This window comes from Zosterops lateralis, assembly GCF_965231275.1.
Source record: "Zosterops lateralis genome assembly, chromosome: 5".
In the NCBI taxonomy this organism is placed as follows: Eukaryota; Metazoa; Chordata; class Aves; order Passeriformes; family Zosteropidae; genus Zosterops; species Zosterops lateralis.
In genome coordinates this window covers 22,760,417-22,774,421 of record NC_139766.1, presented here as the reverse complement: position 1 = coordinate 22,774,421, position 14,005 = coordinate 22,760,417, and the positions used below count along the sequence as shown (strand labels likewise).

At 39.3% G+C, this 14,005-nt stretch overlaps 1 protein-coding gene across 9 annotated transcripts in view; it reads right to left on the bottom strand.

Moving 5' to 3' along the window:
• The window catches only part of TBC1D1 (TBC1 domain family member 1), a 99,253-nt gene that overhangs the window by 76,366 nt on the left and 8,882 nt on the right, over nucleotides 1–14,005 (bottom strand). The window contains exons 2-3 of one of the 9 annotated variants that reach the window (XM_083861041.1): nucleotides 11,394–11,463; nucleotides 10,270–10,360 (exon numbers count right to left, since the gene is read on the bottom strand). The exons of 7 other annotated variants lie outside the window; for them this stretch is intronic. In XM_083861041.1, coding sequence (XP_083717167.1) covers nucleotides 10,270–10,302 — 33 coding nt within the window. In that variant the 5' untranslated portion in view covers nucleotides 10,303–10,360; nucleotides 11,394–11,463. The remainder of the gene's footprint in view (nucleotides 1–10,269; nucleotides 10,361–11,393; nucleotides 11,464–14,005) is intronic. One more of the 9 variants, XM_083861042.1, reaches the window with a different exon arrangement.

Below are 14,005 nucleotides of genomic sequence, written 5' to 3'. Positions count from 1 at the left end.
TCACCAGCCTTCCATTTGATTACAAGCTGCAGCACAGTCCTTCCCTAGACATTTCCAGTGTAATGTGAAATTGAGAATACCACTGGAACCTAATAACATAATAATTTGCATGTACAGTAATTTTGTATGGAGCATATAAATCTGCCTTTTTATTAAATTATGTGTGATTTTTATTATGCTGTGTTGTGCTGTTGATTATATTCCTTCCCAGCTGTCTTGAAAGCAGAAAACTTTACTAGCAATGTTCCCCTGCACATATTTTTAACTTACTGTTTCTAATCTCTCCCCTTCCTACCCTCTTCTGCAGGCTTATTAACCCATTGTGTGTATCTTTATCAGTGATGTGGACTCTTGCTTTTGTATTTTTGGTTAAGTCACACTGTCTTTCAATTACAGTGAAAGCCACAAAATGGCAATAAACCATCTTTCAAACCAAGATTCAAACAGTCTTTACCAATCTGAAAAATCACTTTCAATTGGTTTTCCATTTAGAAATTTACAGTTCCAGGTTTCATTACAAACAACATTCCACATTTAGATACTTTAAGACAAATCTGTTTTAACCCCTAAAAAACACACTGGAAAACATTTGTGAACTACGACACACAATAGAGAGGCTTTTAAAACAGACAGCAGCAGCAGGATTTGTCCTTATGGCTCTTTTGTGGTTTTGATAAAGCTGCATGGCTTCAAAGGGCCCAGGATATACTACTGTAAGTCACCGCTGCACATTTCACCCACATGTGCTGACTGCGCTTCCGCTCCTCTGCCACAACAATGGGAGCCTCGGTGTGCTGAGTCAGCCATCCAAAAAAACATGGATCCACACAGCCCCTCCCCACAGGTTCTGTTAACCATCTTGTCACCAAGAAGGGGAGACAGCTGCATCATTTCATGTAAGACTCAGGGAGCTGGTGAAATTTGGAAATGTGTACATATTTTCAGGAATAAAGTCTAAATTATTAGTTGACATGCAGTACACTACTGAAATACATAACTAATCATGGGTCAGTTCTGCCATTTCCTCCTTTCTGGGTATTCTTAGCACCAACAGGGAACTGCCATTCCAGGAGAAACCTGCACAAAGCTGGGTAGATGGGCTAGACAGCTGAATCCTTCACTGAAGTATATTCACAGATACCACTGCAAGTCTGAGCTCATGTATTTGAATAATTTGCAAGTCTTAACTCAGGTATTTGAATGTGTTCACAGGTGCAAAGACTCAAATGGATAAGTGAACCTCAGAAGTCATCTGAGTAGGTCTTTTAGAAACAGAGTCAATATAGGTTGGAAAAGACCTGTAAGATCATCAAGTGCAACCACTGACTTAGCACTGCCATATTCACCACTAAACCATGTCCTCAAGTATCACATGCAGACATTTTTTGAATGTTTCCAGGGATGGTGATTTTACCACTTCCTTGAGCAGCCCGATCCAATACCTGACAACCCTATCACTGAGGATTTTTTTCCTAATATCCAATTTAATATCCATCTTCCTTGGTGCAATTGAAGCCACTTCCTCTCATCCTCTCATCCTTATTACCTGGAAAAAAGTGGCCAGTCCCCACCTCACCAAAACCTATTTCAGATCATTGCAAAGAGTGATCTGGTCTCCCCTGAGCCTTCTCCAGACTGAACACTCCCAGCTCCCTCAGCTGCTCCTCACAAGCCTTGTGCTCCAGACCTTTCCCCACCTCCACTGCTTTTCTCTGGCCCAGCCCCTCAATGTCTTTCCTGTTGTGAGGGGCCCAGAACTGGACACAGGAATCGAGGTGTGGCCTCACCAGTGCTGAGCCCTGCTCCTGCTGGCCCCACTATTTCTGACACAGGCCAGGATGCCACTGGCCTTCTTGTCCATCTGGGCACACCTTGGCTCATGCTCAGCTGGCTGTGGCCACATTCCAGCCACTCTGCCCCAGCCTGTAGCAGTGCCTGGGGTTGTTGTGACCCAAGTGTAGGATCCAGAACTTTGTCATGTTGAACCTCTTGCAACTGGCCTTGGTCTATTTATCCAGCCTCTGCAAGCCTTCCTGCCCTCCAGCAGACCAACATTCCTGTTCAATTTGGTGTCATCTGTGAATTTACTGAGGGTGCCCTTGATCCCCTTGTCCAGATCCTTGATAAAGATTTAAACAGGACATTTCGTCCAGGGTATATTAAATTCCCAAGTGCCCCATTGCTTTCGATTATAATTTATGAGTAGAATGTAATGGCCAGTTTTAATCAATCTTCCCAGCTTTTTCTCTTAGCATGCAAAAAGCTGTAATATACAGTGAAACAACAAGAACTTTATAAGAATCAAGTATTACTTTCTCTCATTGTAGATCCACAATGTCATGCCCATGCAAGTGCTTTGATTTTAGTCACAACTCCATTAAGACAAAAACCCAGAAGTCTAATTCAGCTGATGTTTCGAGCTGGCATCAAGACTTCCAGAACAGGCTGACATGCCTGTGCAAACATGTGTACTTAAAGTCAGGTCACTGAGGGTTATCACGCTAAGGAAAATTTGTCATGTATCTAGGTTTTATATGGCTTGTTGGAGGTACTTTGTCCCAACATGTGCAAAGGGGTTTATCCTGGGACCTTGACAGTTTCTGTTCTGTAACTTTAACAAGAAATGTAATCAGAAATCTGTGTTTTGTTTGTTTGAGGTTCCTGAGAACTTTTCTGACTCTTCCAAATCTAGTATGCATATGGATTGTCTATTAAACACAAAAAATGAAAGAGAAGGAAAAAAAAGACAATTCCATTCTAAAGAAAAGCCTGAAGCATGCATTCTGCAGTACAAGAACTCCTTGCAGAAAGCCCACTGAAAAGCTCCTCCCAGTAAAGAGGAAGGCTGCATACAAGCAATGCAGGCACTCTGAGATGTAAAAGCTATTCATTTGAGAATTGCCCCCACTTAAATCACAAATCAGGTTGCTATTATATTCTTATGTGTCTTAAGGATGTATCTGGTTCAGTACAGAGTTAGTAACATAAATGTAAAGAATATCCAGAAGTCCTGCAAGTTTCTAGAAGATAAACTTTTGTCCTTACACACATAAAAACTTAATATAGCAAGCTCCTAACATGACTGAGAGCTAATATCTTCATATCTATCAGATATAGATGAAGGGAGCTGAAACACCCCGGAACAGTGGCTTATTTCAAACACTGACCAATGTTAAGCACGTCTTGTTTTGTGAAATTTAACACACAAGAATAAACTCCAGAAACAGCAGTATTTCTGTTCCACAGACTTTACATAGTAAAATACAAACTCATTCCAACACTTTTAGAGGCATTGCAAAAATACTGAAAAAACACCTCGATGAAAAACAAAAAACCCACTAGGAGAACCCAAACAGAACTTCAGTAGGACAATTTGGGAAAAAAAGTAAAATGGAAATTACAGTACTGAAACTTCCTTACTGAAAACCCACCACCATCTTTCAACTGATTTCAATCAGTTTTATGTTAAGCCTTCGGTACCTCTACGGTAATGTGAGCAATTCTCCTGCTGGTGGAAAGCAGAAGAGGGGAAAACTGTCACAGCAATCGCAGTATCTTACATTTGCTCCGGACAGCCACTAAGTGGCACTTAAACACCTTATCTTAAACCCTGATGAATCTGCGAACTTGTGAAGGGATTGGAGGCACAAAAGGAGTTATGCACTCTGGGGAGTAATCCCTTTTAAGAGCAATGAAGTTCTCTTCCTGCAATTAGCAAAGCTTCCTAAGGCCTGGCTAGGAATGCTGCTGTCGGGAATGCTGTGCAGTGCTCCACAGCAGCAGAGATACTGCAGAGCTCCGCAGGAGCAACTGCTTGCTCTCCTAAATCCCAGTCCTGATTCGGGAATCAGAGTGCCTCGTTCCAGTGTGTCATTACCCACTATTGTGTCGCTTTGAAATATGCACTTAAATCGGGAAAACTGAAGTGCCTCATTGCTCCTGGACACCTGGTCCAACAAAGGCAATCCTAACAGGATAACACAACTAGAAATGCCTCTGAATTCAGCTTCAGAGACCTCTGAAGATACGAACACTGTCTGTATTGAAGATGCACGTTAGAACACGGTTTTCATAGTCCACAGAGAATTAAAAGTGGTGAACAGGGCATTGCTCTTCTTAAGACTTTAGTAAATTATTGTTTCACAGACATATGGCATACTTCTATTTGAAATTTTAAATCAGAAAATAAACCTAATTTTTGTAATAGTGGTGTTTAATCAACCATATTAATCATCCTGAATATATTCTTGTATTTGAATTCTAATTTTTCTTGTCTGTTTTTAAAAGTACTTTTTTCATTAAAAATCTTTCTAAATTAATTAATTACAGGTATTGGAAACCTTTTTTTCCCTACATGAACAACATAACTGTAATTGAAAAAAATCTAAGGATAAAACCAAGCAGAATAATATATTACGTATTATAGGTGCTAACCAAGCAAGTATCTACAGGCATGTTTAAAGTCAACATTCTGCTGCAAGTATGTCTGTTGTCTTCAATGGAACTAGCCTGAAGTTAAAGCATATACAGATTTTCAGCCTCAAAGACTCAGAAATAAGATTTATGTATGATTTGCTTTCTGGGTCTCAAAAATACACCTCCATTTCAGTTAGCCACAGATTTAGATGCAAATACACCACCAGATATTCATTGCAAGCTCTACTTTACACCTTTGTGCTGAACATGACCTCCAAAAATCTCAAATGAGGAGTTACAAAATTTAGCTTTAATTCCCTCTTCCTGTGCAAGTTCTTTACATTATAAGTAGAAGTATAGCATAAAAGCAACAAAGCAACACAACAAACCACACCATGATTACTAAAAATACAAGCACATTTTGAAGCACATTCTGCCTTTGTGAAGCTAGTCTTGTGGGGTTCTTTTACAGGCTGAAACAAGAAGGTTGCAAGGACCAAACTTAATCCAATGCAAGAGGAATCACCATCAGTAAAGCTGTTTTTATGACTAGCAATAGATCTCAATTACTGTCACTCTGGGAAAAGTGGGGGGAGGGTGGGAAAGAAAGGAGAAGTCCACATCAACCAGCAGTTTCATACAAAGGACAAACCAAGTATAAACTGGCATTATCCACTCAATCCTTGTATCAGATCCTCGATGATCAACCTTTAGGGCAAACACACATATCCATTTAAGCCTGTATTTGTCCAGTCACACAAATCATTCTTTAGGAAAATATTTCCCACAGCCCTTCCCATAACTTGACGTCCACAGAGAGGGTAAAAAAAACAGAAATACAGAACAACTGTGTCTGCACCAGGCAAGGGAAAGCACTGATTTTACGACAATGATTTTCTACCATTATTCACTTTGACATATAACAGGATGGGAGATTGCACTGCTAAAGTAAATACAGTGGTTATATATGCCTTCTCTGCTTTGGTTTTCTGCTTCACTACAGCCAAAGAGCCCCAATCTGATGACCTAGGGGGCACAGCATAAATGTCAGCCCAGGAAAGGCAAAACTCTAAATGAAAAGCCAACTGCATGGAAACATAAGGAGCTATTTCAGGAAGGTGATTTACTCAGTATCATAATTTATGAATTGGCATCTTCATATTTTAAGGTGGATGGCTTGCATTTGTCTTTTAGAGCCATTTTAAAATCTGAAAAGAAGAAAAAACAACTCCTGAACACGAATGTCCATGTTTAAGTAGCTCCAACTGAGCTAAAGCCCAAGCTTCCTAATGAAACTTGCAAAGCACAGAAAATAGGAGGTTTTGGTTTTAGTAGTCTTGAGGAAAGATAACAGATATCAATCAGATATGAGTGACAACTACTCTTGAGTTTGTCTGTAGACACTGTACTAACCTACATGACAGATACAGCCTTTGTTTATTCATGCATTTGACAAAAACTATCTTCTCACTTTTGCTAAATAAATCACACTGACATCAATATGCTATTGTACTGTCTGCCACAAAAAAACTAACACTCTTAGGTAAGACTGACTTTTTAAATAAAAACTTATTATCAAAGCAGTTTTTTCTCTCCTCTCTAATATTAACTTTCTGGCTTTAAATTGCATACAACTATCATTGCACTGAGTATCCATAAAATTAATTTAAAAACTTCATAACTGTGCATACTTTGCATTACTTAAGAGTGTTAAGTAATTAAACAAAAAATAAAAACCATTTATTGAGTCTAGATTAGACTTTCTGCCTTGAATTCAGAGATCAATAAGGTAGCATTCAAACTTCCAAACTTCTAGTCTTAAATCGACTTCAACAAGCCTCAGCAGTGGGTAACTCAGAAAATACACTGGAACTCCTTCATCATTAAGTTTTTCTTTGTGTAGTACTGTGCATGCAGTTTATACGCAATATTGCTATAAATCAAACAATATTTTCTGAACTCTTAATTCTGTATACACAACTTATATTTCCACACTCCTATTTCTCACTCAGAACTTTTCCATGGGCACAAGTCCTCCAGTTTGGTTTGGGTTTTTATTTGCTCAGCACTGTCTGCTTGCTGCATGTTTTTTTGAAGCTGTAGGACTGATGAGGCTAAAAGGCAATGAAGAGACTGATTCACTTCCTTTGTGTCTTGCATCCAACACTTTTGCAGAAATCAGACATTATTACACCACAGTAAGGTGAGCTGGATAACTTTGTTGCTACATACTTTGCTATTGTTACAAGTTGTGAAGCTGAGGACTTTAATACCATTAGTGCTGGTAATTGTGGATAGACATTCTCCCAGTTGAAGACCACCCACTCTGTGATGTTTGTCTTTTTAGAGCAAGGCTACTTTGACGCACTGGGCAGGTATGCAGTGATTTCTTCTCACACTTTACTAGCAGAACAGATTTCAATGTCAGTGGCACTTTCACAGAATATTCCAACTTGGGAGGGACTCACAAGGATCACCAAGTCAACTTTTCTGTGAATGGCCCACATGGGGATTGAATCCACAATCTTGGTGTTATGAGCACCATGCTCCAAAGGTGGCTCTGTGTACAGAGGCCAAGGAAGCCTGCAAGTGTCCCTGTGCACCTCCATCCTCATAGTCCTACATTTAAGATCTATGTCATCCTACAAAGAAAGAACAACAGGTTTCCTGCTCCTTTGGATAGCCCAATCCCTTTGCCACACTCCTAGTGTGGCACTCTATTTCCCCCACCTGCTTATGAAAGGACCAGGAAAAACTTGTCCCAAATTATTTTATGTTCACTTTAGTTTCCAGATTTATGTCAACTTGAAATTTGACAAAAAACACCTATGGTGATCTAGCAAAGTGCACTACATTGGTTTTGGAGCAGAATGGAATTAGTTTCTTTAACCTTAGCCCATAAAGCAGCTCAACACAAAGCTAGACAAACCTAAGTGCCAGCACAAGGGAAAACACCAAAGAAAACACCATCAAGGAATGGATCAGAAGAGAAAAGAATAACAGAATTGCCTCTTTTGACAAAAGACAGCTATAAAATCTCCTCAGTGAACCATCACAGATCACACTTGAACTAAAACCTCACAACAGTTTAAGACTGGATGAACTGGAGATCTGAGGCCAAGCCTTCTCTCTGCTCCAGGTGGTAATGCTCTGACTCTCACAAAGGTGCACATTAAACTGTTCTGTCATCATGTTGGGATGCTGATTTCATTGAAACTTTATCACTTTTCCTTTGGAATATTCAAATTATTCTGAGGCACCTCACTGAGTGATACCACAGTATAACGAACAGGGGGAAAGGTGGGAATGTGCAAATCAGCAAACAAGGGAATACAAGGCCAGGGAAAGCTGACTCAAACTTGGTTAAGATGTTAAGAGTTAGCTTCTCTTTGGAGACATGTAAGGAAGCTCTTCTCTGGGTGAACAGGAGCTTTTAAAGAAAACTGCTACAGCTCTGGAGAATGCTTAAATATTCATGGCTCCAGTTACCTGTGCTGGACATTGTAGAGAGCCTGACTGAAGACATGGCCACAAGTAAAGAGAAAAAGACTGGTTAGTAATCAGATCAGAAGAAATCACTAATTTTATTTTTGCCTCAGTTCTACTGTTTGTATTTCTGCTACAATCTCCAACAGTGAAGGAACAGTTAATAGCCTTGAACAATAAACAGCCTTGGTATGAACTCTGACCTTAAAATAGACTGCATGTAAAATCACAACATGCAGCTACTTTCAGTATTATTTAAGTTGAAAATACATGAAAAATGTCAGTTAACTATTACACTAAGATAAAAAATCATAAGAGTATATAATTTTTATGTTGCTGCTGCCATAAGAGTGGGAACAAGCAACTCTTTTTACAAATCTTGTGATTAATTTCATCTTCCTTGATCAGACATTGTCTCTGACTAAGTCGAACAGCAGGACTGGTGTTACACAAATTACTTCCCCCAGGTGACAATCACACAAAGTCTAGGGAAATCCCGCAATATTTTTTATAAAATGAGAGCAAATACACAAGCACTTAGCTGATGCAGCATGTCACAACATCTCTAGGATTTCACAAGATCCCCATAAAGGCTTGGAATGATGCTGCTAGGGACAGGGTCACTGGCCACTAAAGTTCCCTGACAGACAAGCTCACGTACATAAATTGTTTGAACAGATCCCAGGATAGAACTGGTGTCGTCACACTCATGCTCAAGAAGCCTGTAAAGCTTGATTAATTGTGAGAGTACTGAAAGCACAGCTGGTTGTTTGCATCATACAGGATATTCTGTTAGGATTTACACAGCTAAACTTTGACCTACTTTATAAACTGGACTGTATATGTGCACAGCAGAAATATGTATTTGATTTTTCATTTGTTCTGCTGTATTTTTTCCCTTCTGTATTTTATATTTTCTTTGGTTAGTATTTGGGATACAGACATCTTAAATCAAAAAGCAGTGCTAGCAGTCTGCAATTACATAGATCTAATAAAAACCCTAAACGTGCAAAAGGAGGCAGAAAACTGTGAAATTAAGTTCTCATTTGCACTGACATTAGTCCAGTTACTTAATTTTGTTTCAGTGTTTTATGTTTTTTGCAAAGGAAGAACCATGTTTTAATCACCCTAGATTCATCAGGCAGTAAAACGGAGGAGAAAAAGATCACCTCTATCTTTAAATTCTCTTCCCTGAATTCTTCTAAAAGAGGGAAATGGTGCTATTAAAAATGAGATACTTAGTAAGGCTATACTTTAGCATCTAAAGTAAAAACAAGTTGTGCAAGAATCGACAGTCATGAAGCCAAGCTTACAACAACTGCCTAGGAGTTCACTGGGCCCCTGCCATTCCTTTTATAGCTGAATAATGCGAAGTTCAGCTCTGTGCAGCCTCACAGAGAGCTAAGTGTTGATTATCTGAAACCAGCTTCTTCAGCACATAATCAGATCATAAACAACATGTAACAGAGTGCTGCATTCCAGGTGAGACAGCGTGATCTACTTAAGTGCATAAGCTATTTTAACTCATGAAAGTAGGTGAAGGTTGTTTAAAAGCATAGTAACTGTTAAAGTAATGGGTGGACAAAAAACCTGAAGACCTCTGACAACAGAAGACATCACAGCTGTAAGCAAAAAGCTCAAACAACAGGCCAAGTGCTACAGTTCAAGAAGTGCCTTAGTGTAAGGAGATGGGTCCTATCTGTCTTTGCCTTGGGGCAGATTTGGCACAGGTGAAGTCAGTCAGCAGGCTCAGGTTCCCAGCCGGTGTCCCAGTCTGCTGCAACCACCAGACACTGCAACTCTCATGGCAACACTCCTGCAGCTGCCCGGGCCAAAAGCTGTCCCTGATTGATGACACTACAGAGAGAAGATTCAGAAGCACCACACAGACTTGTTCATGTCTTGTGCAGCTGTGATCCTGTTTAAATCACAGGCAATATATTTCTATTAAGCAGAAAAGTTCTACCCAGTGTTTTGCCATCACAGCATTAACTGCTCTGGTAAACACAAGCATATATTACAGGCTGTTATGACAACTTGTGTCCAGAGTCTTGGGGACCAAAAAAACCTAACCAAAACAAACAAAAACACCACTACAAAATGTAACCCTTTAAAAATCTGAACTGAACTTTTTACCTTTCTTCATACTTCAGTTCTGCATTGGCAATGTCACATAAATATTTTCCTGGCAAGACATCAGGCTCAAGTTTCTAGGCTTTCCCTCAAATTCTCTAAACCTCTAGTTCACATCATGGAATAAAGAAGGGGAAACTTTCAAGCATTCTGAGCATCTGCTTCAGAAAAAAAAAATTAAAAATGACAGTGCTGTTTGCCACATTCTAATCTGCATACAGAAATTTATATTACCCTGTGATCAGAAGGAACAGGTGGATGATGCATTCTACAGCCAGCTCAGAGTAGCCTCACGATGAAGGACTTCAACCACTCAAAAGATCTGCTGTAGGAAAAACACAGCAGGGCATGGTCAATCCAGCCAGTTTCCAGAGAGCCTCAATAAGAACTTGCCAACCCAAGACAGAGACATGATTAGGAAAGCCAAAGTCCACGTGGAATTGAATCTAGCAGGGGTTGTCAAAGGCAACAAAAAATTCTTTATAGCGCTGTAGGTGACAGAAGACAGGCTTGGGAAAACGTGAGTCTGCTCTGAATGGTGCACAGGATAAGGCTGAGATACTGAATGTCCTCTGACTCAGATCTCTGTGAAACGATTAAATTTAGAACTGTTAGTCTTCACTTACAATAAATATGAAAGTATAATAAAGGACAGCACAACCTTAACTTGCCTTAAATCTAAACTAGCTCAGGATACGAGTCAGATAAACTAGTGACCTGTGTTCCATTTGCCAGCTCAGACATCCATCAAGTAAGATTAAACATACCTAAGTAAAACAAATCATTCAATACACTAAAGAAGGATCAACATAATGACATCTGGAATTACTTTTCCAAGCTGAAAATAAGACTAGAAATACTCATCCTCCATAATGTTTTGGCTACTTTGCATCTGCTGGAGCGGGATACCCTGCCACAGTATGTCATTAACCTCATGTTATTCATCTCTTTCATTTCTTGGAGTGAATGATGTGCTAAAGCACGGCATCATACAGTGGGCAGAATGAGTCAGGAAGGAAACAGCACACCTCACCTGCAGTTCCAAACAGTTCAGAACTAGCAGATCTCAAATGTAGGACTAAAATGCCAATAATTTTTAAAGTATGTAGTTTTCATCAACAACAGTGATATCAATAGCATCTCACTTCTGTAGTACATAAGCAAATGTCAGACCAGAGGCCACTGGGGAGATGCAGAGGGTAGAGTAAGTATGGTTTCATTTCCATTGCACTCCTACGGTAGCCAAGTACCTTCACCAAGGTGTGCAGCAAGGCACAATCCTTATTCTGAAAGGATTATTCAGCAAACAGATCTAGTGGAGATTTAATTTTTTCCCATCTTCTCCCACCATTACTCACCTGACCTATAAGTAGCCTTCATAAGCTCTCTGCAGGCAATATAATTGAATTCAGCTCCATTCCTGAGCACCTACAAAGAATATGCATTAATGCTTCAGCCCCACCCTCAGGCAGAAATTAATCATGAGGCCACATCAGAACCTCTGCAGAATGAGGGTGTAAGGATAAGAAACTCCACTATCTGTAACTAGTGGAAACTTACTGAGATTATACATGAGGAAAGGAACACTCCAGATCCCATGTCTGACAAGTCTGTTTGGAAAGAACACTAATCCATAAGAGAAGCTCTCTCTAGGCAGAGTAAACACATCCTTTAAGCACAAAGTAAAGTGGAATGATCTCCATATTCACATGTTTTTATCCAAGTAATGGCATCTCATCCTTCCCTACTTACTGCTATCCAGCAGGGAAAGTGAGCCACACATTGCCATGATGGTACAATGGAAACAATTATAGAAGATCCTACAGAGGGAAGACAAAGACCACAATGGGGCACTTTTCTTTCACTGCTAAAGAGCAGCATAACAAAGAATTCCTTGCAAAGAATCCTGTCATTGCTTAGTGTAACTTGTCTACTAATTTCTTCTCTAAGGTGGATATGTTGGAAACACAGTAACAAGGAACCCAAGAGCCTTGTATTCATATGCAGGAAAAACATCACAATGTAGGCACCTCTATCAACTAGAACTGAGCTAAATATTACCAAGCAACATTAACAAAACTCTAAAAAATTAAATTAATTGATAAATTAAACAGTAAAATAACCCCTCATTAATCAATTGTATGTTCTTCCTCAATTTATATTTATAAAGGAGCAAAACTACAGTTAATGGACTGCAGTCTATCTGCAATGCTGATGCTAAAAGCCTGACTGGGTTTCTGTACTTTCTACCACCTCCAGTGGTATGCCTCCGTCTGCACGACTTTCAAGTTTTTTGTCCTCCTCTTAAAGCCTTTAAACTGTTTAGTCTTCTACTCAACTGCCTTCATTTTAACATCCCAATCCCCCTACTGTACTTCTCCCACAGACATACTTCTGCCTCCTTTTATTCTACTTATCTTAACGTGAGGATATACACAGAACTTATTTGCAAAGCCACAAAATACCTTCTACTTCAAATCCTCAGTCAGACCCGACTCAATCCAAGAACTCCTTGTTAAATATAACCCCACTACAGATTTATATGTGCAAAAGAATTGTAGCTTTTGCAGTTTACAGTATTATTGTAATTAGTAATTATCACAAAAGTCTGGATGTCCAAGATTGTTGGCTAAAGATTGCTATGAACATTTACATTCTGTGATTAAACATATCTGGACTGCTGTGATTCTTTTACAGGCCTCAAGCAAATAGGAAAAAGAGTCCTCACAAACAAGAGTGTCAACAAAGGAATCTGCTGAATTGCACAGGCTGTAAAAGTCCAGTTTCTAAAATTTATTTCTTTTGAAATAAACTGCAGAACCAATTCTAAATTCTTCATCCCAACTCACTGGCTTTTTACAAACAGCTCCTTCAGTTTGTAACAAAGGCATACATGCGCTCCCTATCCTTTCAAGTTGGGCATCTGCAAAACAGGTAACATCACTCCTCCCAATAAATACACAAAGAGCAATTAGCATTATATGGCCATATTCAGGGCAAAGTAACAACACCCTACAAAGCACAAATAACTTACTTAAAATGTGGAAATTGCACAAAATTTCAGTAAAAGAGGCAGGGCTTTACTTTGGATGGCAGGAACACCTGGTATTTTCCATTACCCTTTTGCTAGAACATAGGTCCACAAATGCTGATTAGATGTCTTCCTAGACTGCAAAGAAGTCAAGAGAAACAACTCTTGCATGCAAGGCAAGTTAAGAGAACAACAAGAAGGCAGCTTTTGAAAGGATAGATATCTGTGTGGATCTAGAGCTAAGCAGTTAATACAGGTATCCAAAAATTTTGGGTGTTGTCTCCAAAAACATGTAGACACAGCTGCAAATTTTACTAGAAACTTAATTTGTTCTTGATCATTTCAAACACATCCAGGAATTTGATCAAACATGAAGAAAAAGTACTTGAATCTTTTGTTGCAAAAGAAAATGCCTAAGAAAATGTACTGTAGGTGATCCGTGCTGTGTTCTCACCATAATCCTGGAAAACCACAAGCACAAGTAAATGCATAAGCAAATTTAAAAATGCATTCACCCGCTGCTATCCAATTCCAAGTTTTGAAATATCTATTCCTTATTTCTGCTCTTACATATATAAACTTGGTATTCTATATTTAACTTGACAGGATTTCTCACTTGAATGCTTATGATTTACAACATATTTGCCATTTAATTTACTGGAACTGCTGCTTTATCTGGGAGGATTTAACTAAAGCTGTTTCCATATGTTTTGAGCTGTAAGCTTGAGACCATGGATTTGGAACTGTACAATGTTTTTCTATTGGGCAGGTTGGCATAAATCCCATACATGGTGTATATCCACATAATACCTCCAGGGCTCTTCAGCAGGACACCTCTTATGAGTCAAATGATCATGCTGTTTTCCAACATTATGGAGACTAGGGTCAACATTCAAGAGGTGAAGGATATGTCACCATTTTGTTCCTAGTAGTTCACAA